The following is a 26,325-nucleotide window of genomic DNA, read 5'->3' as shown; positions in this document are numbered from 1 at the left end:
CATATATGGTATATATGTATATGTATCCTCCTATTTATATATATAAAATATATATTTTCCTTTTGTTTAGCCGTAGGGGTATTTTAGTCTTTTCCTCTGTTTTACGCACATTCACTTTATGAATGTGATTGTAATTTATTTTCTTTTTCTTTTTTTTTTATTTTTTATTTCTTTTTTCTCAAGTACCAAAAGGTACCTTGGGGGGCCCACTCAAATAGACGTTGGGCCCCTTCCAACGGTCACATTTGTGACCGTTGGAGGGGCTCCAACGTCTATGAGTGGAGCCCCTCCAAGGCTCCTTTTTGTTGTTATAAATAGGGGCTCTCCCCTTTGTATTTCTTACTTCTTGAGGGAGCTTATGCTCCATTGTAATGGGGTTTTTACCCCTTGTCCATTGTTTCTTCAATGATATGCAACTTATGACTTTATGTCATATTTTTCCCTTTTTATGGGTTTTATGGGTTAGCACATTATGTGCTTGTGTTGTTTCCCTTTAATGGGTATATTTGCACTTCACGTGCATATGTATGGGTTCATTATCGAACCCAATGTATTCCAACTCACTTTCTAACATGGTATCAAAGCAAGGTTGAGATCGAGTTGCTCTTTGGTGCATCGGGAAGCGTGGTATTCAAGAATTTGTTAAAGAAAAATGGTGAAGTATTCATTTCTCTCTATTGTCTTTCTTATAGTTATTCGGTATGCATTCTATTTCTTTGAGTATTGTATGAAGAATGTAATATGTTCTTTTCTTTATGTGTGTTTTTTTGTCATTATGTCTTTTTTGAGTTTCTTGCTACTCCATTGAATCATTTTCGTATGTTTTTCTTTGAAAAAAAAATTGATAACTTGTTTGGCGAAAAATTAGATATATGATTGCTCAAAACTTGCTTTAATGGGTCGGTAAAAATTTATGACCGTTGGAACTTTGAATTTACATTTTAAACCTAACCTTGTTTATGAAAATACCTTTATATGAATGTTTAGTCTTTAAAGAAAGGTATGTTAAGATTAAAATGCTTGTGAAAAATGTTTGGCATATATGAAAAATTCCATATTATGTGTCCGTTTTATATGAGCAACATTTAATTAAGAAAGTTTTTTTTTTAATACCGGTTGAATTAAGTTTTAAAATGGTCTTATGGAATATGGTGATTTTCTTTCCATCTTTACACTCTTAAGGATGTTTTCAACATTTAGAGAGTTCTCTCTCTTTTCAATAAGAGACATTTATATTTCTATGTTGTGATTGTCTCTTGTGGGTTTTGGTGTTTGTCCTTTTGTTTGTTCATTAGTGAATGTTGTAAGTGCTTAATGCACTCTTTTGCTTTTCCGCATATTTCATTACAAAAGTTATGGTCTTCACTAATGTTTATTGTGTACTTATTTCATTAGGAGTAGGTAATAATCTATTAAGTCATGTTTTTTGATAAAACTTAAGAATGTTAAATTTTTCCTCAATAAATGTTTACTTTTTATTTAAGCCATAGTACAATCTTATTTATCATAAGGTTTTGTTAATGAATCTATTTTGTTGGGATTTCTTCCACTTTAATGGAGTTTTCTCCTTCTTTGGGAGTTGTATATGTTTTTTGTTCAAACTCTCCTTAAGGAGCCTTTCGGTCCTTATAATCTTCTTGTGAGTATATACTCTTTTATGAAGATTTCATGATTGTTTATCATTTTTAAGTTGCAATAGTAGATTTCATAAGTTTTTCGAAATTCACCATCTTTATGAATGCCTATATTGGCCTAAGTTTGTTATTTTTTTAACCTCACCAACTTCACCGTTTAATTGCACCTTATGTCTTTCATAGTTAAGGCTTGTTTGTTCCAAATCGGTTCATACACATGATGTTGCTTAATATTTCATGTTATGTTGCATAGTAAGCCTTTTTTTTTTTGGGTGTACAAGACTTCTTTTGAAGATTAAGCATAATTCGTGTTTATGCAAAATTGTTTTGATGGATTATATTGGACCTTTGATTCAATTGGTTAATCGGTCCTCTTTGTAAAAACTTTTATTTGGAAAATGATTCTTTATGTGTTTATCGCCCTTTTGTGGCATTTATGTTTGTCCATCACATGTTATTTAATGCATCATTTATTTGGCCTTAGTATTGTTATATTAGAGATGTTTGTCGAGGTGAGTTATGGGCACCTCGTGTTGTATCATTTTTAGATTGTCCACCTTCCATATTATAGATGGTTGTTAAGGTGAGTTATGGGCACCTTGGGACTCTAAAATGATTTGTTATTTGATCTCTAATTATGAGTGTGACACTCATTTTTTCTCTTGTGCCATTGATATTATGGATGCTTCTATGTAAATGTGATGGCCCTATATCGGGGTGAGAAAGAATCAAAAGAGACAAAACGAGTTGGAGGTCTCCTATTCCTTTCAGATCTTCGGTGATCGAGAGTAGGAACAAGTTCACTATATTGGTCAATAGCACTTCTAAAGGTGTCTTGGTTTCTACGAGAGTAGGTTATTGGATCACTTGAAATTCTACTTTCCTGTTCATTGAGTGAGTTATGTTCACCAACATCATCATCATTTTTCTCGTCATGGTTTGATGATACATCATCATCACTAGATATGTAAACCCCATTTAAAAAAAAAAAAAAAATCTGTTTGGACCCGGGCCGGGTCGGGTCCGGACCCGACCCGGGCCCCTTTTTATTTAGGGTTTTAAGTAACCCGAGCGTTCGGGCGCCGCAACCCCCCCCCCTTTTTCTTTCCCCTTCGCGTGCGGGCAAATTTGGGAAACCCACCAGGGGTTTCCCCTTCCGATTTCCCCCTGCAACTTTAAGAGAGAGGTTGGAGGGTGAGGGGAGTCACGCCTCCCTCTCGCAGCCCTCGCTCCCCCCCCTCCGCGCCGGTCACCTCCCTCGCTGCGCCCTGTCGTTGACGCCGGCCACCATTCCCAGGTACGCCATCCTCCCTCTTCTCTTCTCCTCCCTCTTCTCTTCCTCACCCCCCCTCTCAGTCGCCTCGCCGGGAGGCCGACAGGTGGCGCACGGCCCCTGCCGCGCCCTCCCACGTCCCCTGTGCCCTTCGGAGGGTCGACAGGGAACCCTCAGGCCCCTGTCACCTGTCTTCTCCCCTTTTTTTTCTCTTGTGGGGCTGTCAAAGGGCCGCCGGGGGTCCAGTCACCCCCTGCGGCACCTCTTTGCCTGTCGTCATCTTTGGGATTGCCGTGACTCGGTCTGGCAGGGGCTGAGGCCCCTGCCATTCGTTGACTCTTCCAGGCAGGGGCCTTGGCCCTGCCACTTTCATTGTTGCCGGCAGGGGCTGAGCCCCTGCCACTTTCATTTTCGCAGGCAGGGGCTCAGCCCCTGCCACTTTCATTGTTGCCGGCAGGGGCTGAGCCCCTGCCACTTTCATTTTCGCAGGCAGGGGCTGAGCCCCTGCCACTTTCATTGTTGCCGGCAGGGGCTGAGCCCCTGCCACTTTCATTTTCGCAGGCAGGGGCTCAGCCCCTGCCACTTTCATTGTTGCCGGCAGGGGCTGAGCCCCTGCCACTTTCATTTTCGCAGGCAGGGGCTCAGCCCCTGCCACCTAATCGGTTCTGGCAGGGGCTCAACCCCTGCCACTTTCATTATTGCAGGCAGGGGCTCCGCCCCTACCACTTGGCTGTTGCTGGCAGGGGCTCCGCCCCTGCCACTTGATTGTTTCTGGCAGGGGCTCAGCCCCTGCCACATTTATTTTGTCGGCAGGGGCTCAGCTCCTGCCGCTTCTTTGCGATTGGCAGGGGCTGACCCCCCCTGCCGCCTCGGTATTATTTTCGACAGAGGGCTCAGCCCTGTCATCCCGCGGCTGTCTGCAGGCAGGGGTACGTCCCCTGTCGTTTTCCTGATTTCAGCCTGTAGGGGCACACCCCTATTGCCTCTCTCTTTTCCTGTAGGCAGGTTTGTTTCTTTTACTTTCCGCATGATAATTAACATAGCACTGTTGCAGACCTCGCATCGGACCCCTCGCTCTGGCTCCGCGGCCCGAGCCTCGTATCATCTACACGCGTAGACGCACGCAGCTGCACGACATCCCGAGGTAGGGGAAAGTCGCACGATGGGTTTGTAAGAATGAATTAAAATTATAAGGATTTTGTGATAGAATAGTTTATTTGGCATGCATTCTCACTCGTAGAAATTCCTAACTGGTGATTGTCTGTGTTGTGTTTCTGCATTTGTATTCTTTTGAAATTTCATACTTATTGTTGAAGCTCTACGAGTAGACTCATTGCTAGAAAGACCTTATTCCTGTATGTTCGCCTGGCTCACTGTTATAAGTTACTATAAATGCCTTATTGATTATTGCCTGATGAATCTTGGAGGTGACTTCTTGATTCTTAGTATTCGAGCATGCCAAGCATAATACAGACATTTATAAAACCTTGTGATAGGCTATCTATCAAGAACCCACAAATTTACTTTGGTAATTAGACCTGAAGAAAAGTATGATACAATAGTACGGGAGGTCATTCAGTACCTCAAAGTGATTAAGAAATTCCTTATTGATATCCATGAGATGATACCGGCCTCCCCAGGCCCCTCTGCTCAGAGAGCAATTCATGGTATGTATGAACCAAAAGAATCATAAACCATTATGCTGCCCTCTCATCGTAGTTGTACCTCTGGGAAGGTACGATCGTACTTTTGGACAAGTACGTCCCATGTGGGTTACGATGGTGGGATGATGAGGTTGTGGCAACCTCGATGAGTGCGATTAGCAAAAGGCTGAGATCACATAAAAAGGTGACCATTCGCCTTCACAGGCAAGATGCTCGAGTGGGTCTAATAGACCAGAGCATGTAGGATGGGGCGGCGGTTAAGAAACCCCCGTCGTACCCATCCGATCTTCACGGTTCATCAAGGGAGAGGATGGATGGTACAAAGACTCCGATGGACAGGTTGTTAACAACCACCCCACGAGCAAAAGACTCGGTTTTCCCCAATCATCGGAGTTAGGGGAATTGGGATTACCATAAATTATCCTAGGTGGTAACTCCCAGGCACTTCTGCAGAAGTTGGATGCATCCATGGGCCACGAATGCCTTTGGGGATTTACTCTCTTGGTCACTGACCGTCCCTTTAGGAGCGGACTCAGTCAGCCATCCGGGTTAATGAAAACACCTGACATAATAAACCCCCGGATCGGTCTCGACTGTTTCTACGTTTCGCGTCTGTGCGTACCCACAGGCCAGTTAATATCAGAACTTAAAGAATATATTCAGGAATAGATATAGATGACTGAGACTTACACTGCTTCTCTTTGCAGTTATTACATTTGCTAGAATAGACTACAACTGCTTTAATTGCTTAAATATCATAATTGCTTATCTCATGAATGTCCTGTTTTATTTTCATTCTACTTATCTGTTCGTGCACCTACTAGTTTGTTATGAAACTGACCCATTTCATGGATTGCCTTGTTTCTTAAATTCCTTTAAGATGTTGTACATGTGAATGATGGTTTTTCAGCTAACGTACCTAGGATTGTTGACTTGTGTCCCTTTCTAAATGTCTTCCGCTGTTGTTTTTTTAATAATAAACTTTAAATCTTTGAAAGGTTTTTCGATAAGGTTTTCGAAATCACAAGTCGAAATTTTGGGGCGTTACAACTTGGTATCAGAGCCAGATCAGAAAGAAGTGAATCTTGACTATTGAGCATCCCATCGCGTTGTAAGTAAGTCTTTGATATTTCATAACATGTTTAGACTAAATTATATTCTTGTTTTATTCGTAGTACCGTTGGATATATGGATCCGGTTACTGGTTTTAATGGTAGTCGCGGTAGGAGCACGCGTAGTGTACGTGGCCGTTCCGTAAGGGGGAGGGGCGGACGTGAGATGTTCGGGACTGGTTACTGGGCTAACCGCCCTCCCCTACCCATTTTTACGGATGAGCAAGGTTTCGCACTACCGATCGCCTACCAGATACCCTTGGCAGCAGCGTGGGCTGAAGTGCATGCTCGAGAAGGTGGTTTCGCGCCTTCACACATTCGGGTGCACCATCAGACACCACAGGAGTCATCGGGAGATTTTGTTCTCCCTGAGTTAGCAGAGGAGTGCGGTTTCTGCGGAGGAATTGGGCACACCGTGGATGCTTGCCTCCACAAGGTCAAGCATGACGACAAGATCGCAATTTCGACTGCAGGCGAGCAACCGCCCCCTCCAGCTGACCCAGTTGGCGGTGTATCACCCACATATACACCTGCGACGGATTCTTCAGAATATAGTCTGGGCTCACCGGAATATACTCCGGCGACGCCCCTTTACGGGCAGGAGCCCTCCTACGATGAGCCACTTCCCTTCACCCCTAAGCGCAGATTCAGGCGCACAGGCAATAGAAGGGAATATCTTAGGAAGTATTCTAGTCGTCCCTAAGGGGAGGTAGCACGCACCCAGTTTTGTTGGAGTCTGTGAACTCATTTATAACTGCGGAATATAACTTTTGCTTATGTACCAGCACAGCTGGATTCTAAATATTTGACTCTCGGAATAAAGATTTATGTTCTTGCCTTTGTTTCTATACTTATGCCTACTGGTACGTCTTCAGTGTTTTTGATTTTAATCTTGGTTGTTTTTTAAGGATGGCGAGAAACTCAAGCCACAGCATGGCCGATGAGTTGCGTGAACAGAGGGGATTCATGATGGATACCCTCAACTCCTTAGCTGAGGCGATTCGTAACCAGGGTCGCCCCCATCAGGATCCGGGTTCCCTTGCTGGGAATGCACCAACCGCCACATATGAAAAATTTCTTAAGCTGGACCCTCCTACTTTCTCTGGCAAGGTTGATCCTGACTTGGCGGAGAGTTGGGTTAAAGAGGTGGAACGGGTGTTCCAAGTGTTGTCCGTTCCTGAGGATAAGAAGACAATGTTCGGGTCCTTTCGTTTGAAGGACGACGCTCGCGAATGGTGGGACACTACGCGGGAGGTGCAGTTTCCGGGTGCTGAGGTGATTCCGTGGGAGGCCTTCCGAAGGGTTTTTCTCGGAAACTATTTCCCTCCTCATGCGAGGGAAAAGAAGAAGGTGGAATTTCTGGAACTGTGCCAAGGCAGCTTAAGTTTGAACGAATATATCGCCAAATTTCAACGGTTGGAGCGCTATTGTCCTCACCTATTCGAGGATGATCATGAGCGGGCCGGGAAGTTTATTCGCGGACTGAAGGAAGGACTCAGGCATAGGGTTCTCACCAGTATGCCCGCGACTTTTTCTGCGGCAGTAGCAGCAGCCACCCTACTGAATGAGGATTGGGAGCGTTCAAAAAGTGTGCAAGCCAAGAAGTCAACCGCGTCAGGTGGTGAGCAGAAGAAGACCTTTTCCGGCGGCCCAGGGCAGCGACCACCTTTTCCAGTGAAGACTGAAGCAGGGAAGAAACAGTTTCCTCCAGCAAAACGCCAGCGACAACAGGGCCCTCCACCGCCCAGGCAACCGTCGAGTGATAACTGCCCCAGGTGCAAGAGGCCTCATGTGGGACAATCTTGTCCGCGGGACACTGGCGGATGCCTGTACTGTGGCAAGATGGGCCATTTCATACGCGACTGCCGGAAGAAAGCAGCAGATGACCTCAAGCGAACCGGCAACGTAGCTCAGCCTCCTCGACCACCTCATCAGCAGCAACAGCGAGCACAACCAAGCAGCGGCAGAGAGCCGGGTCGAGTTTATGCAGCCACGGTCGATCAATTGATCAAAGGGGATCTCGTTCAAGGTACCATTCTTGTTGCTGATCAAGCAGCTTTTGCACTCTTTGATTGTGGTGCTACGCACTCGTTTGTGTCAGAAAGATTCGTAAAACAATTGCATATAACGGTAAAAACACTTGATAAGGCATTAGACGTGTATAACCCCGTTGGGAAGAACACGTTTTGCACTACTTACATACCTGATTTGGACGTAGTTGTGGCAGAGCGGCACTTGCCTGCTTGTGCTATCTTGCTGGAGATGACTGAATTTGACGTCATCCTAGGCATGGATTGGTTGCACAAGTATCATGCCAAGATCTTTTGCCGTGATGGCAAGATCATTTTATCACCTCCAGGCTCTTCGAGAGTAGATTTCAGAATCCCCAGACCTGTTCGAGCAAGCCGGATGATCTCGGCGTTTAAGGCACAGAACTTCTTGCGGAAGGGATACACTGCCTTTTTGGTTAGTGTTATCCAGTCAGATCCAATGCCCATTCCCATCAGTGAGCTAGATGTTGTTCGCGATTACCCCGACGTTTTTCCTAAAGAGCTGTCGGGACTACCACCGTCTCGTGAGGTAGAATTCAATATTGAATTGCTACCAAGTACGACACCAATCTCCAAAGCACCCTACAGAATGGCGCCAGCTGAGCTTGAAGAGTTGAAGAAGCAGTTGCAGGAGTTGTTGGATCAGGGATTCATTCGCCCCAACGTTTCTCCTTGGGGAGCTCCTGTGCTCTTCGTGAAGAAGAAGGACGGGACTTTGCGGTTGTGCATCGACTATCGAATGCTCAACCAGGCCACAATAAAAAACAAGTACCCTTTGCCGCGTATCGAAGACTTGTTCGATCAGTTGCAGAAGGCCAAGGTTTTCTCGAAAATCGATCTTAGGTCCGGATACCATCAACTCAGAATTAGGAATGAGGATATTCCTAAGACGGCCTTTCGGACGAGATACGGACATTACGAGTTCACAGTCATGCCGTTCGGACTGACCAATGCCCCCGCAGCTTTCATGGACTTGATGAATAGGGTGTTCAAGCCATTTTTGGACACCTTCGTGATCGTGTTCATCGACGACATCTTGGTGTACTCAGAAAGTCGAGAGCAACATCGAGAGCACCTAACCGTTGTGTTAGAAACCTTGCGAAAGGAACGGTTGTATGCCAAGTTCTCTAAATGTGAATTCTGGCTCGAGGAAGTCATGTTTTTGGGACACGTTATTTCTAAGGAGGGAGTGTCCGTGGACCCTGCAAAGGTGGAGGCTGTACTTGGTTGGCAGCAACCAAAGAACACGCGTGATATCAGAAGTTTCCTTGGACTAGCGGGTTACTACAGAAGATTCATTCAGGATTTTTCTAAAATTGCGTTACCCCTGACAAAGTTACTGAAGAAAGAGGCTAAATTCTTATGGGACGAGAAGTGCGAGGCGAGTTTTCAATTATTAAAGGAGCGACTTACCAGTGCTCCTATTTTGACCTTACCTTCTGGTAAAGGCGGATTTGTGATTTATACCGATGCCTCTGGGTCAGGCCTAGGGGCTGTGCTGATGCAGAATGGGAAGGTGATCGCTTACGCTTCTCGGCAACTTAAAATTCACGAGAAGAACTACCCAACTCACGATTTAGAGTTAGCGGCAGTGGTGTTCGCACTGAAGATATGGAGACATTACTTGTATGAGGAGCAGTTTGAAGCATTCACCGATCATAAGAGCCTTAAGTACCTATTTTCGCAGAAGGAATTGAACATGAGACAACGGCGTTGGCTTGAATTCCTCAAGGATTACGACTTCACCCTCTCCTACCACCTAGGAAAGGCGAACATCGTGGCTGACGCTCTCAGCCGCAAAGCACCGGAAGTTTCGATTAATGCCTTATTCGCTGGATGGAGGTTGGTCGAAGACCTAGCCTCTTGGGAACCTTTCGCAATCACTCAAGGTTCAATCAGTTTATCCCACCTTGTTGCTCAACCTGAGCTACTTGCGAGGATCATCAATGGACAAAAAACGGATGCACGCTACGAGAAGTTGAAGGCTCAAGCGGTATTGGCAGATACACCTTTTCGTCTGAAGGAGGATGGAAGTATATGGTTGAGGGAGCGCCTTTGGGTTCCTGACGACCCGATTCTTCGAGATGAAATTTTGGCGGAGGCCCACAAGTCTAGATACACCATTCACCCAGGTAGCACGAAGATGTTCAAGGACCTACAACGCAGTTATTGGTGGAGCGGTATGAAGCGAGACGTGGCTGAGTATGTCTCGAGGTGTTTAATGTGTCAGCAAATCAAGATCGAGCACCAGAGACCCGGTGGGGTCATGCAGCAGATAGAGATCCCTCTATGGAAGTGGGAAGATGTTACCATGGACTTTATAGTCGGTCTTCCGAGGACGCGGAGAAAGCATGACGCGATTTGGGTGATCGTCGATAGACTCACCAAGTCGGCTCACTTTCTACCTATCCGTCTCAACCAATCGTTAGATAGTCTCGCTGATCTCTATGTTAGAGAGATTGTGAGATTACACGGTGTTCCAGTCTCGATTATCTCCGATCGTGATCCTAGATTCACTTCAAGGTTTTGGGGACAACTTCAGTTGGCGTTGGGCACAAAGTTAAAGTTTAGTACTGCATTTCACCCTCAGACGGACGGGCAGTCGGAGCGTACGATTCAAACCTTGGAAGACATGCTTCGAGCCTGTATGATGGGCTGGAAGGGAGAGTGGGATTCCCACACCAGTTTGGCGGAGTTCGCGTATAACAACAGCTATCATGCGAGCATCGGGATGGCCCCATACAAAGCTTTGTATGGGAGGCCATGTCGATCACCTGTTTACTGGGACGAGGTTGGCGAGCGAAAATTGGAGGCACCTATAGTCTTGCAACACTATACTCAACAAGTGCAGATGATTCGAGAACGACTCCGTACCGCTCAGAGTCGGCAGAAAAGCTATGCAGATAGACGCCGACGAGAGCTTGTCTTCGATATTGGCGAGATGGTTTTTGTTAAGGTATCTCCGATGAAGAGCGTATTTCGGTTCGGGAAAAAGGGAAAGCTGAGTCCTAGATACGTCGGACCGTTCGAAATCCTGGAGCGGATTGGAGAAGCAGCTTATCGCGTGGCGTTACCTTCGCAGTATGCTCAGATCCATAATGTTTTTCACGTATCCATGTTGAGGAAATATGTTCACGATCCATCGCATACCATTCATTATGATGATGTGGACATTAGAGGGGACTTGACATTCGAAGAAAGACCAGTGGAGATCATCGACCGTCGTGACCAAGTGCTTAGGTCAAAGACCATTTCCTTTGTAAAGGTTCGGTGGCAACATCATGGGATTGACGAATGTACTTGGGAACCTGAGAACGATATCAGGGATAAATATCCTGACCTGTATTTTGATTCTTCAAGGTAATAGATATTTCGCGGACGAAATTCTTTTAAGAGGGGTAGGATGTAAATCCCCATTTAAAAAAAAAAAAAATCTGTTTGGACCCGGGCCGGGTCGGGTCCGGACCCGACCCGGGCCCCTTTTTATTTAGGGTTTTAAGTAACCCGAGCGTTCGGGCGCCGCAAACCCCCCCCCCCCCCTTTTTCTTTCCCCTTCGCGTGCGGGCAAATTTGGGAAACCCACCAGGGGTTTCCCCTTCCGATTTCCCCCTGCGACTTTAAGAGAGAGGTTGGAGGGCGAGGGGAGTCACGCCTCCCTCTCGCAGCCCTCGCTCCCCCCCCTCCGCGCCGGTCACCTCCCTCGCTGCGCCCTGTCGCTGACGCCGGCCACCATTCCCAGGTACGCCATCCTCCCTCTTCTCTTCTCCTCCCTCTTCTCTTCCTCACCCCCCCTCTCAGTCGCCTCTCCGGGAGGCCGACAGGCGGCGCACGGCCCCTGCCGCGCCCTCCCACGTCGCCTGTGCCCTTCGGAGGGTCGACAGGGAACCCTTAGGCCCCTGTCACCTGTCTTCTCCCCTTTTTTTTCTCTTGTGGGGCTGTCAAAGGGCCGGCGGGGGCCCAGTCACCCCCTGCGGCACCTCTTTGCCTGTCGTCATCTTTGGGATTGCCGTGACTCGGTCTGGCAGGGGCTGAGGCCCCTGCCATTCGTTGACTCTTCCAGGCAGGGGCCTTGGCCCTGCCACTTTCATTGTTGCCGGCAGGGGCTGAGCCCCTGCCACTTTCATTTTCGCAGGCAGGGGCTCAGCCCCTGCCACTTTCATTGTTGCCGGTAGGGGCTGAGCCCCTGCCACTTTCATTTTCGCAGGCAGGGGCTCAGCCCCTGCCACTTTCATTGTTGCCGGCAGGGGAACACCCCTATTGCCTCTCTCTTTTCCTGTAGGCAGGTTTGTTTCTTTTACTTTCCGCATGATAATTAACATAGCACTGTTGCAGACCTCGCATCGGACCCCTCGCTCTGGCTCCGCGGCCCGAGCCTCGTATCATCTACACGCGTAGACGCACGCAGCTGCACGACATCCCGAGGTAGGGGAAAGTCGCACGATGGGTTTATAAGAATGAATTAAAATTATAAGGATTTTGTGATAGAATAGTTTATTTGGCATGCATTCTCACTCGTAGAAATTCCTAACTGGTGATTGTCTGTGTTGTGTTTCTGCATTTGTATTCTTTTGAAATTTCATACTTATTGTTGAAGCTCTACGAGTAGACTCATTGCTAGAAAGACCTTATTCCTGTATGTTCGCCTGGCTCACTGTTATAAGTTACTATAAATGCCTTATTGATTATTGCCTGATGAATCTTGGAGGTGACTTCTTGATTCTTAGTATTCGAGCATGCCAAGCATAATACAGACATTTATAAAACCTTGTGATAGGCTATCTATCAAGAACCCACAAATTTACTTTGGTAATTAGACCTGAAGAAAAGTATGATACAATAGTACGGGAGGTCATTCAGTACCTCAAAGTGATTAAGAAATTCCTTATTGATATCCATGAGATGATACCGGCCTCCCCAGGCCCCTCTGCTCAGAGAGCAATTCATGGTATGTATGAACCAAAAGAATCATAAACCATTATGCTGCCCTCTCATCGTAGTTGTACCTCTGGGAAGGTACGATCGTACTTTTGGACAAGTACGTCCCATGTGGGTTACGATGGTGGGATGATGAGGTTGTGGCAACCTCGATGAGTGCGATTAGCAAAAGGCTGAGATCACATAAAAAGGTGACCATTCGCCTTCACAGGCAAGATGCTCGAGTGGGTCTAATAGACCAGAGCATGTAGGATGGGGCGGCGGTTAAGAAACCCCCGTCGTACCCATCCGATCTTCACGGTTCATTAAGGGAGAGGATGGATGGTACAAAGACTCCGATGGACAGGTTGTTAACAACCACCCCACGAGCAAAAGACTCGGTTTTCCCCAGTCATCGGAGTTAGGGGAATTGAGATTACCATAAATTATCCTAGGTGGTAACTCCCAGGCACTTCTGCAGAAGTTGGATGCATCCATGGGCCACGAATGCCTTTGGGGATTTACTCTCTTGGTCACTGACCGTCCCTTTAGGAGCGGACTCAGTCAGCCATCCGGGTTAATGAAAACACCTGACATAATAAACCCCCGGATCGGTCTCGGCTGTTTCTACGTTTCGCGTCTGTGCGTACCCACAGGCCAGTTAATATCAGAACTTAAAGAATATATTCAGGAATAGATATAGATGACTGAGACTTACACTGCTTCTCTTTGCACTTATTACATTTGCTAGAATAGACTACAACTGCTTTAATTGCTTAAATATCATAATTGCTTATCTCATGAATGTCCAGTTTTATTTTCATTCTACTTATCTGTTCGTGCACCTACTAGTTTGTTATGAAACTGACCCATTTCATGGGCAGGTGAGGAGTAGGACTTCACTGGCGGCCGATGGCGTGGTGCAACGTGGATCAAGATTCATTTTCTTTCTGCTGTCGGCTTGGCTCTGGGACTTTTTGGAGTTTTTCTTAGATTTATTGAACTTTGGAATAAAAGACCCATTTTGTAATAAACTGCAGATTTTAATCGATTGCCTTATTTCTTAAATTCCTTTAAGATGTTGTACATGTGAATGATGGTTTTTCAGCTAACGTACCCAGGATTGTTGACTTGTGTCCCTTTCTAAATGTCTTCCGCTGTTGTTTTTTTAATAATAAACTTTAAATCTTTGAAAGGTTTTTCGATAAGGTTTTCGAAATCACAAGTCGAAATTTTGGGGCGTTACAAGATATATCATCATTATTAGACAATAAGTCAAATAGGAAGGAGTAATCAAAATTTTCTTGTTGAGAAACATTATTTTCAAAGCCACTTTCATTTTCTAAAAATGTTACATTTCTAGAGACATATAACTTATCATCTCGAAGATCATAACAACGAAACCCTTTTTGAGTTTCGGAATATCCAAGAAAGGCGCAAGGAATAGCCTTGGGAGAGAGCTTGTCATTCTTATCCGTAAGTATAAAACACTTATACCCAAATACTCGTAACCTATTATAATCAGGTTCAAGCTTATATAATATCTCAAAATGGGATATTTTTCCTAATATCCTAGATGGTAAGCGATTTATCAGATAAACAGAAGCAAGAGCTGCTTCTACCCAAAAGTTTTTAGGAATGTTTTGGGAAATAAGAAGGGTCCTAGTGGTCTCAATGATGTGCCTATGTTTTCTTTCGGCCAACCCATTCTGTTGAGGAGTTTTAGGACAAGACCTTTGGTGAACAATTCCGTGATCCTCAAGGTATACTTTAAATTGATTGGAGAGATATTCTCCTTCAGAATCACTTCTAAATATCTTTATGTTACTGTTGAATTGATTCTTGATCATTGAATGGAAGGTTTTAAAACACGAAAAAACTTCATGTTTGAACTTAAGAAAGTAGATCCATGAATATCTGGAGAAGTCATCTACAAAAATGACATAATAAGAAAAGCCTCCTTTTGAAGCAACAGGTGCAGGTCCCCAAACATCCGAATGAACAATTTCGAAAGTTTTAGAAGAGAACATAGTTTTTTGCTCAAAAGGTAAACTTTGCATTTTTCCGAGAATACAATCATTACAAGAAAATGAACTTTTACACAGGTCTTTTGCAAAATGTAAATAAGATAACTTGGTGATATTAGGATGACCAAGTCGTTTGTGCCACACATTTATATCTTTGTTTCGGGCAACATTACAAAAAAAATTTGGAACTTGAAGAGATTCCATATAGTATAAGTCTCATTTTCTAAAGCCTTCCCCAATCAATTTCCCGGACCGGCGATCCTGTATTAAACATTTATCACAAGAGAATTAATATCGCAACCATGGACCGAGAGTTGAGAAACAGAGAGAATGTTTAAATTTAGTTGAGGTATAAATCTAATTTTTGGAATAAAAAAATCTTGAGTTTCAAAATTACCTATTCCTTTAATTTCAAGAGAGGTTCCATCCGCAGTGGAAACAAAAGATGGAGAAACATTTTTCGAGTAATCGGAAAGCGAAAACATGTTTGGGGACATATGAAAAGATGACCGGAGTCCAAAAGCCAAGAAACTTTACCTGGAAAGAAAGAAGTAGACACGGCGGCACCAGAGGTAGCTTCCTTGAGGAGAGGTTGAAGGGCTTCCACTATTTGATTTATAGAGAGTGACTCACTTGATGATGCCTCCTCCTTTTGTGGTACACCGGTGGTAGCCATTGCGAGAAGCTTTTTCCATTTGGGACATATGGGTTTGATATGCCCCGGTTCTTTACAAAAATGACATAATTTTGCTATAGTCCCTTTTTCCTCTTTGCCCACCATTTTCACCTTGATTTTGTGGTTTAAAGTGAGGAGGACGATAGGTTTTTACATTTTTTCCGGGTTTTGATACGGCATTGACCTCATTGTTTTCTTCATAATTACAAGGAACCACAAGAACATTTGATCATTGTTTACATAAACTCATACGAGTCTCCTCACCACTTAATTTGGTGAGTACATTTTCAAGAGAGGGAGGAGTAAACGAGGATAGGAGAGATGACCTTATTTGCTCAAATTCGGACCTTAGCCCATTCAAAAAATTGAAGAACCGATCTTCTTCAAGTTGCTTGTGACGGAGTTCAATTGCCTCTCCACTCCATTTTGGTTCAAGCATGGCAAGCTCATCCCAAATGGAGGAAAGATCGACAAAATACTCCATAATAGTCATTTCACCTTGAGTAAGAGAGAGCGCATTCTTTTGAAGATAATACTTATGAGATAGATCCTTTGATGTATACATTTTCTCAAGATAATGTCAAACTTCCGATGCCTTTTTGAACTTAATAATGTTGACATTAATCTTAGTTTCAACGGATGAAAAGAACCAAGAAACAATCTTAAAATTCTTTATTTACCATTCATCGTGCTTCTTAGAATACTCTTCAAGAGCTTTGATCCTTTCTTCTCATTCAAGAATCTTGATTTCACTTTCGTTTACCACAGTTATTTTGGGTTCCGGTTCTGGAATTATGCTTTGCACATAACCCCATAGCCCCTTCTCTTTTATGTGAGCTTCCATGTTTCTGGCCCAAACATGATAGTTGGACCCATTTAATTTGAAGCCAAGAGTAAAATGAGACTCTTTTTCGCCCATTAAGAAGTAAAGAGGAAGAGAGAAAAGGCGTACCAACACAATATTTCAAATTCTATCTTGCACAAGATTCTTCTAAAATATTTGAGAAGCAAGATCCACCGCTTCAACCTCCAAAGATTCGAAGGCACGCTTTTCGAGGCACTCGAAAAAAAAAGAATCCCACGATCCTCTATCACCAACCGAGCTCTGATACCATGTGAAAATGTCTATGAAGAGACAATACGCATACAAGCATAAATACTTTATAAAAGATGTGCACGAAGACACTCTCACAACACTTAAACAAAATACGCAAAAAACGTAAAAGTAGCAAACATGCACTAAGGCATGTATTTCATAGAAAAAGAGCAAATGCTTGAGACTCTCAAGCTTCAGGAATAACAAGGGGGAACACCCCTATTTATACAAGAGCAAAGAGGTGCAAAGGGGGGGCTCCCAAAGGAGTCGTTGGTAAGCCCCCAACGACTCTATTGGGGGACCCCCAATGCACCTTTATGAAAAGAAAAAGAAAAAAAATAAAAAATAAAAAAGGAAATACAAAAAAATAAAGAGGGAAATTACAACATATTCCAAATGGAATATGCGCAAGATAGGAAATTACAAGAATACCCTCTTCGGGTAAGAAAATAAAAAATGTATATAAATATATATATTTATATATATAAAGATACATATACATATAATATATTATATGTATATGTATCTCTATGTATATAAGTATATATATTTATACTTACAACAAAGATTTTGGAGATACATTTTAACAAGTACCCCATTAAAAGGGTACGCGTACCCCATTAAAGGGGTGCGCATTTTACCATTTTACCCTTTTTTTAAAGAAAGATTTTTTTCATTAAGGGTAAAATGGGAAATTTTAAAAAATCGTGAAATAAAAACTCGAAAGGGCTTAGGGTTTTTTTTCACGCCTCTCCTCCTCCCTCTCTCGCTCAGCCGATTTAGCAACCTTTTCCGGCGACATTCTCCGACGACCTTCTCCGGCGACCTCCGACGTCCGACAATCAGTTGAGTGGTTGATTTTATATCGATTTTTTGGTGATTTTTGGATATTGAGGTTTCTTATGTCCAAATTTGGTTTTTTGTTTAATGTAATCCAATCGGTGAGTGTTTGGGTCTTGGATGGATTGTATTCTGGTCGTTTTGATGTATACCATCAGACATACGTGATTTGGGTTGATATTATTCATGTTTGGCTGAGTTCTCGTGATGCTTATGAAGTGGTACTAGAGGCGGTAACCTGGATTTGGCTTGATGCGCTTATCGGCATTATGAGGTAAGTTCATCTCATTGTATTGATGGCTTGGATATCATGTATGATATTTGTGGTAGTATGGATGTGATATACTCAGTTTGGATGTGAACTTATTGTTAGTTCTCGCTTACTTTTGGTGCCTATAGTTGAGTATTCATATTTCATATTCATATGAAGCTAGTTGTATGATATTTTATTGGTGTTATCGTGCCGAGTTTTAGATATATTCTGCATATTTTTTCTTGGTGTTCTATTTGTGTGCAGGGGCATTAACAACAAATACAATATCTCGAATCTCCAATGCTCAGCCAATTTTATAATGATGAACACTAAATTCATGTATACGATCTGACAATCAACATAAAATAATAAAAAAACAATAAAAATTGGGAATCATATCCCAAAATCGATTCCCTTTCGCTTCTCATTTGTATCCTATGTCGCTTCCTTTTTCGCTTCTTAGGTCGCTTCCGGTTCGCTTCCTATATCGCTTTCGAGACGCTTCCCGGTTCGCTCCTAAGTCGTCCCGCGCTTCCTAAAATTTTAGAAGTGCCTCGCTTCCCGCTTTCGCTTCTCGCTCCCGCTTCCCCGACTGACAACTCTGGTTGAGACATAAGAATCTTTTGAATTATTTTGATATTTGAATAATATAGACTCATTAGAAGTTACATGAAACAAAGCACCGAAATTAAGAATCTAAGAAGTCTTACCGGGATCCACACAAGTAGAGACGACCACACCAGAAAGGGAAGATGATTGGCTCTTGAGTAGTGGTGTTAGAGCCTCCATAAGTTGAGCAAGGGACATATCTGTAGTATTTTTGGAGCTTTGATCAACACCACCTCTCTTGAATGATGACCCCATAGAGGCCCCTCTCTTGCCTTCTCTTCTCCTTTTAGGGCAAAAGGGCTTGATGTGCCACAGTTTATTACAAAAGTGACATATAAGTTTCTTTTTGAAATCATAATTATTTGAATTTCTTCCCAAAATGTGGAGGTTTGTATATCCTTGTATGATTTTTAGGCCTTGACATAGTAAATCCAGATTCTTCATTTTTGGAGTAAGAGGGTTTCTTTAATCTATTTTCCTCCATAGTCAATTCTTTCTAGAGTTTCCACTATGGTAGGAACACCTCTTCTATGAAGGAGAGTCGATTTGGTCCCTTCAAATTCAGGTTTAAGCTCATTAACAAATTGGTAGAAATGCCCCGTTTTAATTTGATTTTCACGGAGTTCTACGTCTTGAGGGCAATGCCACTTAGGCTCTAAAAGAACCAATTCATCCCGAAGAAGAGAAAGTGCATTATAATATTCCCTAATGCTCATTTCTCCTTCGGTCATGGTTCTAACTTTATTTTGCAAATTGCATACATGAGCTATGTCTTTTAGACAATACATATCTTTAAGATATTTTCATGCATCACTAGCAAAATCAAAATTTGCCAAACTCGAGTACTTCTTGATGTCAACACTATTGATGAGCCATCCAATGTTCTTGGAATGACCCATCCTCTATTCTTTTCATCTTCTTTTGTATTCGGTAACGACTTTAGACATTTCTTCTCCTTGAATTAGTACTTGTCATTTTCGATCTTGGTAAGCATAAAGTTAGGTTCTCTTTCGGTGCCATCAACCAAACCCCATAGATCATTTTTTTATATGTTATGTTTTACTATCTACATCACGTAATTTGTATCATTGAGTCTCACGAGAATGATGACAACTTCTCAATCATCCTTCATTTTTACGAAAAAGAGAGAGAGAAAGAAAAATAAAATGAGAAAAGGTAGAACGAAAGCGAAGTACTCTTTGGACATCATGAGGCCACAATCGCACGATCCATGCTCTCACGTCCACTCAAACAAGTTTCTTAACTGATGGCTCTGATACCATGTAATGAAATCAAGAAGCCTCCACACACCTCATACAAGAGGCACAAAGCAAATCCTCAACAGGATATAAACACAAAAGCCACTTAAGGCCTAATTAAGAACACCATAAAAAATATATTCTTTATTGATGAACAAATGCATACAAAATGCAAAACCTACAAGGGACTTGAAGTCCCATATTATACACAAAGAGAGGAGTGAAGAGCTCTCAATATAGCTGTTGGGAGCTCTCAATGGCTAGAATTCTAGCCATCAGGGAGCCCCCAACGGCTATATTGTCAAGGACAATAATGCCCTTGACAATATAGCAAATGCCACACATATAAATAAAAACAAGCAATAGAAAATACAGTTTAGCCCCTAATGGGCTGTTCCTATTAGAATGGTCAAAAGACCAAAATACCCCTAGAGGGTACAACAAATTACAATCACTAAAATAATATATATATATATATATATATATACATATATACAAGAAGCATATTCTAACAAATGTTATATGATCTCCATCTCATTGTAGTTTTATATTTATTTGGCGTATAAAAAGTTCACATACATTCCCTGAACATCATAGTTGTGTCTTGACCAATCTTCTTGTGATGAACTCTTTTAAGTCCTATTCTTCCATTCACTTCACATCTAATGTGGAACTTGTTTCAGTTATTAGAGTGATCTGTTTAACTTGACCGAATTTTACAGCTACATAATTGAGGGCCGAGTATGTTATCTGACAATGTGTGATCGTTCTTATCCAAAGAAGCTTGCTTTTCAGTACCTTGAAGATCTCAAAAATGAATTTGAGAAGGTTAATGGAAGTCAAATTGAAACTGCTGCAAGACCATATGCTTTTATAAAATTTGGTATGCTAGATTTTTTCTCTGCTTTGGATTTAAGGATGCTTCATTTTAGCTTTTAACTTGTTAGCTAATATATATATTTTTTTCAAGATGCATTCATTCAGAAGACCCAGAAACTGTACCTGGACACCCGTACACAGCGCAATCTTGCCAAATTGAACGATGACTTGTATGAAGTCCACCAAATAATGACTCGCAATATTCAAGAAGTTCTTGGAGTTGGAGAAAAGTTGGACCGTATGTTATTTCTCTTCTCTTTGCATTCTGCCATGATCTTTCTTAATGATACTGGATAAAGAGAAAATGGAAACCAGGAGTGATTGGTGATGTAATTTTTCCAAACTTGTTTCCAAATTGTGCACTGTGTGAATGTGAGTGTGATGCATCACTAGTCTTGGCTATATTTTGGCAAGGAAGATCTCCAGATATAGGCTTTTTTGATGAATCTCATGAAATCTTGGGAAAATATCAGCACTTGCTATAAAAAATGCAAAATAATTAAAAAAAATACTTTTTTGCACAATCTTAAAGAAAATATAGAAAAGTTTTTAAACATAAAGATCATAATAAAAGCATAAAAAACAAGAAAGCATTTTTATCATGGTATTCTAAGTTTCATATTATGAATAGTGATGTTTTTGCCTGCTAAATTAATATTCTATTATGTTTCAATTTTGTTTTTTCAAAATATCAGTAATATCTATGATTGTTGTGTGTGCGTGTGTGCATGCATGTGTGAGCTATTATTTTTCATAACCTTTTGTGCGTACTAAGAAGTCCACCATAAATTTATGCCCTTAATCAAATTTAGAAAGGGTCTAGTAGATATGATGCATTAATTGTCGCCACTATGTGTAGTTGATACATCAAAACCACTGTGTTGCTTCTAAATATATTGGGGATTAAGCTTGTTAATGTCCATGAAAGGCTGTGGCAGTTGGCAACTCCACATACACACATATACACAAACACACAAACGATCATGCACACACACACATAGAGGATTATGTTGCCAAATTTCTTGATCAAGAAACTTGGAGAAAGGAATATGATAAGATACAATTTTCAAGAACTAGAAATGTTAGCACTTGCCAAACAGGTGTTATTTCTGAGAAAAAGCTTCAAGCATTGGACTTTGTGCCTCCGTGCTCTTGTTTCTACTTAAATATGTTTAGAGTTGAAGCTTTTAAATTGTAGATCCCTCCTATAAGTTATCATTACGTACATGGTGTCTATGTCTGAGAGAAACAGCTTTTTTTGCTGCCATCACAGTATAGGGTGAATGGGAGCTTGTGCTAGGATTTCGTCCACTATATCCAGCTTTTTGAGATTATTATACTTTATAACGATTATCATGCTATTAAAGAGTTTCATGCTTGCTTCTGGAAGCATTTCTTTGTCCATTCTCAAAGACTTTTGTTCTCTTTGTACCCAGAACGAAGATGATTTGTTCTTGCTTATTATACAAAATCTCTCTCTCTCATTCGCATGGTTCTTATGGTTTGTCAGAATCACCTTCATTGAGCTTTTATTTTGCAGAGGTCGGTCAGATGTCGAGCCGGTTGACATCGGAATCTCGTATATATGCTGAAAAGGCCAAGGACTTGAATCGACAGGTTAGATACATTTGATGATCATACTGATAATTAGAGGCATATTACTTGCATAATCTGTCATTTGAAAATAGCATGCTAATATGATCTTGGTAATTAAGGTGGATATTATTCTGGGTCATTGTCTTTTTTGAATTTTTTCTTATGTTTTCGTGGGTCTAACATTTTTATTTGCTTTTAAGGGGCCATATTGTTATTGTTATATGGTTAGTGAATTTTATGTTTTGTTCGCTGTTCTTTTCCTTAATCAGTGAATTTTATGTTCTGTTTCCTTTGCTTTTCCTTTTTGACATTTCAAGTGCTGGAAATTATTGTAACATAGACAATCATATGGGAAACAGCACCATTATTGAGAGCAACGTCACATGGATGGTGACAAGTGTGCAGTAGAACAAATATATGGTTGGTATGGCTTCAGTTCCTTAGAAGTGCCAGCGTTGTCATTAAACTCTAGGTATTTTGGATGACTGAATTTATTCAATGATTATTTAGCATCTAAAGACTTGGATCAAGAATAATACTTTTTTACCTATAGGAAAAATTGCCAAATAAGTTGAGAAAGCAAATTTTCATTCGAGTAAAGGTGATAGTAAAAAATTTCTAACCATAGAGGTGTAAAACTGATTTTTTTTCTTCTTTGACAAGTTTGGAAAGAAAGTGGCAAATAAAGTCATAAAATTAAACATGATGCATATGATGAAATGCATATGAGGTTAAAGATAAAAGAAGGTAATATATATATATATATAGATTGTTGAAAACATGCTAATGGGGTTTTCAGGCTTTCCGATGTTTTTTTCTCAATTCTGACCCCATAGATGTGCTTGGCATGGTTGGCTTATTAGGAATCGATACATGGATCATGTTTTTTCAGTGAAAAATGATATTTGGAGCCTTGAAATTTTGCGAAGATTTAGGGCCATTGATTTTCCAAACATTATAAAAACCTATCCATGTGTCGGAATAGGATGTTCCAAGAGCTGATCCCTATAAAATCAAGCATGTAGATCACATCTGTACAGTCAAAATTTAAAAGTAAAACAACAAAGACCAAAAAACCCATTTAGCATGTTTCCTTTAGCATATTTTATTTAGCTATATATATACATATATATGATAAGTCTTTGGTATCAAGTTAACCAAATGTCCATACGGTATAAATGAGTCAAAACTCGTAGGCACGAGTTGTTTCAATTCAATCTTACGCCGTAGGTGTGATCTATGTGTTTGATTTAGTGGAGAGCGGACCTTGGATCACCGGATTCTGATGTATAAACAAGTTTTTCCAGAAAAAAAAATTAACAGCTGAAATTTTTTTTGCTTAAAAAAATATATTTTTTGTTGAAAAAACCATGATCAAATGGTTGATCTCCACTAAATCGAACACGTAGATTACATCTATGGTGTTAGATTGATTCAAAACAACTTGCGCCTCAGTTTTGACTCATTGATACCGTATGGACGTTCATACCAAAGACTTATCCTATATATATATATATATATATATAGGGTAATAAATCCGTGTAAATGAAACATGCTATTAGATTTATGGTGTTTTTTTTTCGCAATTCCAAGCCCATAGATGTGTTCAACATGATTGATTTACTAGAAATCATCACTTGGATCATGCATTTTGGATGAAAAAAATGGTATCTGGAGCCTAAAAAATTTATGAAAATTGTAGGCCGTTGATTTTTGAAACTTTATAAAAACCTATCCATGCATCGTAATCAAATGCTCCAAGAACTGATTCCTATAAAAACAAGCATATAGATCACATCTGCATGGTCAGAATTTAGAAAACCCCCAAAAATCTAATAGCATGTTTCATTTAGCACGGATATATATATATATATATATATATATATATATATATATAGAGAGAGAGAGAGAGAGAGAGAGAGAGAGAGAGAGAGAGAGAGAGAGAGTCACTAGAATATGAGAATTGAAAATATGAAAACTAATGTGTGAACAACGATGGATTTTTTTATTTTTTCTCTTGAATCTAACCGTATGGATGTGATCTACATGCTTGGTTTTATAAGAACCCTCTCTTGAATGTCTGATTTTGATGCACAAACAAGATTTTTTTAAGACTTTAAAATCAATGGATCATAATCTTCATAAATGTTCAAGCATTCAAAAATCACATTTTTTCATCGAAAATACACAATCTAGTGGTTGATTCCTAGCAAATTCACCATGCCAAGTGCATCCACATGGTTGGATTTGCAAAAAAAAAGTGTTGGAAATGGCCATATTTTTAGTTCTCACGTTCTAGTGACACCTACACTTTTTTGTAGGTAGGTGTTTTTTGCTCGATCTGAACTATTAGATGTGTTTATCATTGTTTATTTACTAAAAAACAAGCTTTCAAATTGATTTCACATAAGAATGTGAATATTTTATCTTCAAATTGTAGTGCAATATCAACCGTTGTTTTTTTATCTCTTCAAAAAACAGATCTGAGCATGAAAAATAGCTAATCAAACTTTCTCTACTGAGTATGCAATAATAAATGCATCTACTGGTTTAGATTGCTTGCAGTGACCTAACAAAAAAGGGGATAGGATGACACCCGATTTTCTTACTTTTTTCTTTGTGAGTATTGGAAATATCCACATTCATAGGTCTGAGATAAACATATATGAAATGAAAGGTTGAATGATAGACTCTGCAATCAGTTAGAATCAATAGGTGTTCAGAGTAATGAAATCACAAACAAAAATGCACTCACAATGCTACTAAGATAATACAAGAAAGTGCTCAAGCACAAGGCTACAAAGGCAATACACTAGCCACCAATGGACAAATACAAGGCCATTAGGGCACTCACAAAGTCACAATGGCACACAAAAGAGCTCACACAATATAAAAAAATAATATTTTATTCACTGTAAAATGCTTAAGAAAAACATACAAAATATATGGTGCACACTCACAATGCTACTAAGATCATACAAGAAAGTGCTCAAGCACAAGGCGACAAAGGCAATACACTAGGCACCAATGGACAAATACAAGGCCACTAGGGCACACTCACAAAGTCACAATAGCTCACAATGGCACACAATATAAAAATTAATATTTTATTCACTGTAAACTGCTTAAGAAAAGCATACAAAATATATGGGAGAGATCCCATATATATAGAGAATAGAGGGAGTAAGAGGGCTAGTTTGCTAGCCATTGAACTATCCCAACAGCTAGTTGGGCTAGTCCCAAATGGCTAGAAAAGATTCAAAAATTAAAAAAAAAAAAAAAAAAACAAAAGTGCCATTAATGGGCATGACCTACTACAAAAATGAAAACACAAAAATGCCCCTAATGGGCATGACCTATTACAAATACAAAAAAAATGAAAATACATAGAAACCCTAAGAATATATATGTATGTATGTATAAAACACATATATACATAATGTATACAAGTTAACAGTTCAAATCGGTCATTTGAATAAAGTGAAACCTTTCTTATTGGATGGTCATGATACTTCCTAAAGATCAAAATTCTTGATCAATGGAGGAAGAATATCAGCATTTTGGTTCAATAAGACAATGAGATACCAAAATGGATGATTGAATCACTTCATACTAGGAACAATCGCAGGAAATTCTTGATAACACCTATTGCTATTTCTCAATGATATCTCACTACCAGTGTTGTGAAAAGCATTGAGGCGTAGCGAGGCGCTCCACCAAAATTTGAGGTGAGGCGTAAAGCAAGCCTCAAAGTTTTTTTTTTTAAAAACTTAAAAAAACTATAAAAAATATCTAAAATTATAAATAAATAAAAAATTCTTTATTGATGAAGCAACAACACCAACAAGAAATAAAAAATCTCAAATAAATACTGAAAAAATATGAGATTAACATGTAAAAATAACATTAATGCAACAACTTGATCTATGTAAGTATCTAAGAAATAAAACATGAGCATTCATTAAATAAAAAATTAACATTAACAACGAAATGCATATTAGCATTAACAATATCATGTCATAATTAGAAAATGCATTTTAGCATTAACAACCAAATGTTAATATATATATATATATATATATATATATATATATATATATATATATATATATATATATATATATATATATTAGAAAATACATGTTTTCATTTCCACATATATATATATAGGGTTGTGACTGAATGTAATTGCATGACTTGATTTCGCCACTAAAAGGGTTTAACGTCACATTCTAGAAGAGATTATTGCTCCTACGAAATTGAATACATTGAACAAGTTGACACGATGATATTAATTTTCTGTAAAACGAAGCAACTAATCTCAATGACTTCATTAACGTGGTTGCTTTGAGTATCTATTAGACTGGAAATTGTTGGACCTGTTACTAAGGGTGTCAATGGATTGGTTATGACCCAATCCTGACCCATATTGGATCTTATAG

At 40.5% G+C, this 26,325-nt stretch overlaps 1 protein-coding gene across 1 annotated transcript in view; it reads left to right on the top strand.

Moving 5' to 3' along the window:
* LOC149815565 (25.3 kDa vesicle transport protein SEC22-1-like) overlaps positions 1-26,325 on the top strand; it is an 84,375-nt gene that overhangs the window by 34,204 nt on the left and 23,846 nt on the right. The window contains exons 3-5 of the mRNA XM_089989712.1: positions 20,131-20,291; positions 20,379-20,525; positions 21,828-21,904. Of these exons, the coding sequence (XP_089845838.1) occupies positions 20,131-20,291; positions 20,379-20,525; positions 21,828-21,904 (385 nt within the window). The remainder of the gene's footprint in view (positions 1-20,130; positions 20,292-20,378; positions 20,526-21,827; positions 21,905-26,325) is intronic.

Source organism: Nuphar pumila, chromosome 15 (assembly GCF_984573655.1).
Source record: "Nuphar pumila chromosome 15, dmNupPumi1.hap1.1, whole genome shotgun sequence".
Taxonomy (NCBI): Eukaryota; Viridiplantae; Streptophyta; class Magnoliopsida; order Nymphaeales; family Nymphaeaceae; genus Nuphar; species Nuphar pumila.
This window is presented reverse-complemented; position numbering and strand designations above follow the sequence as displayed.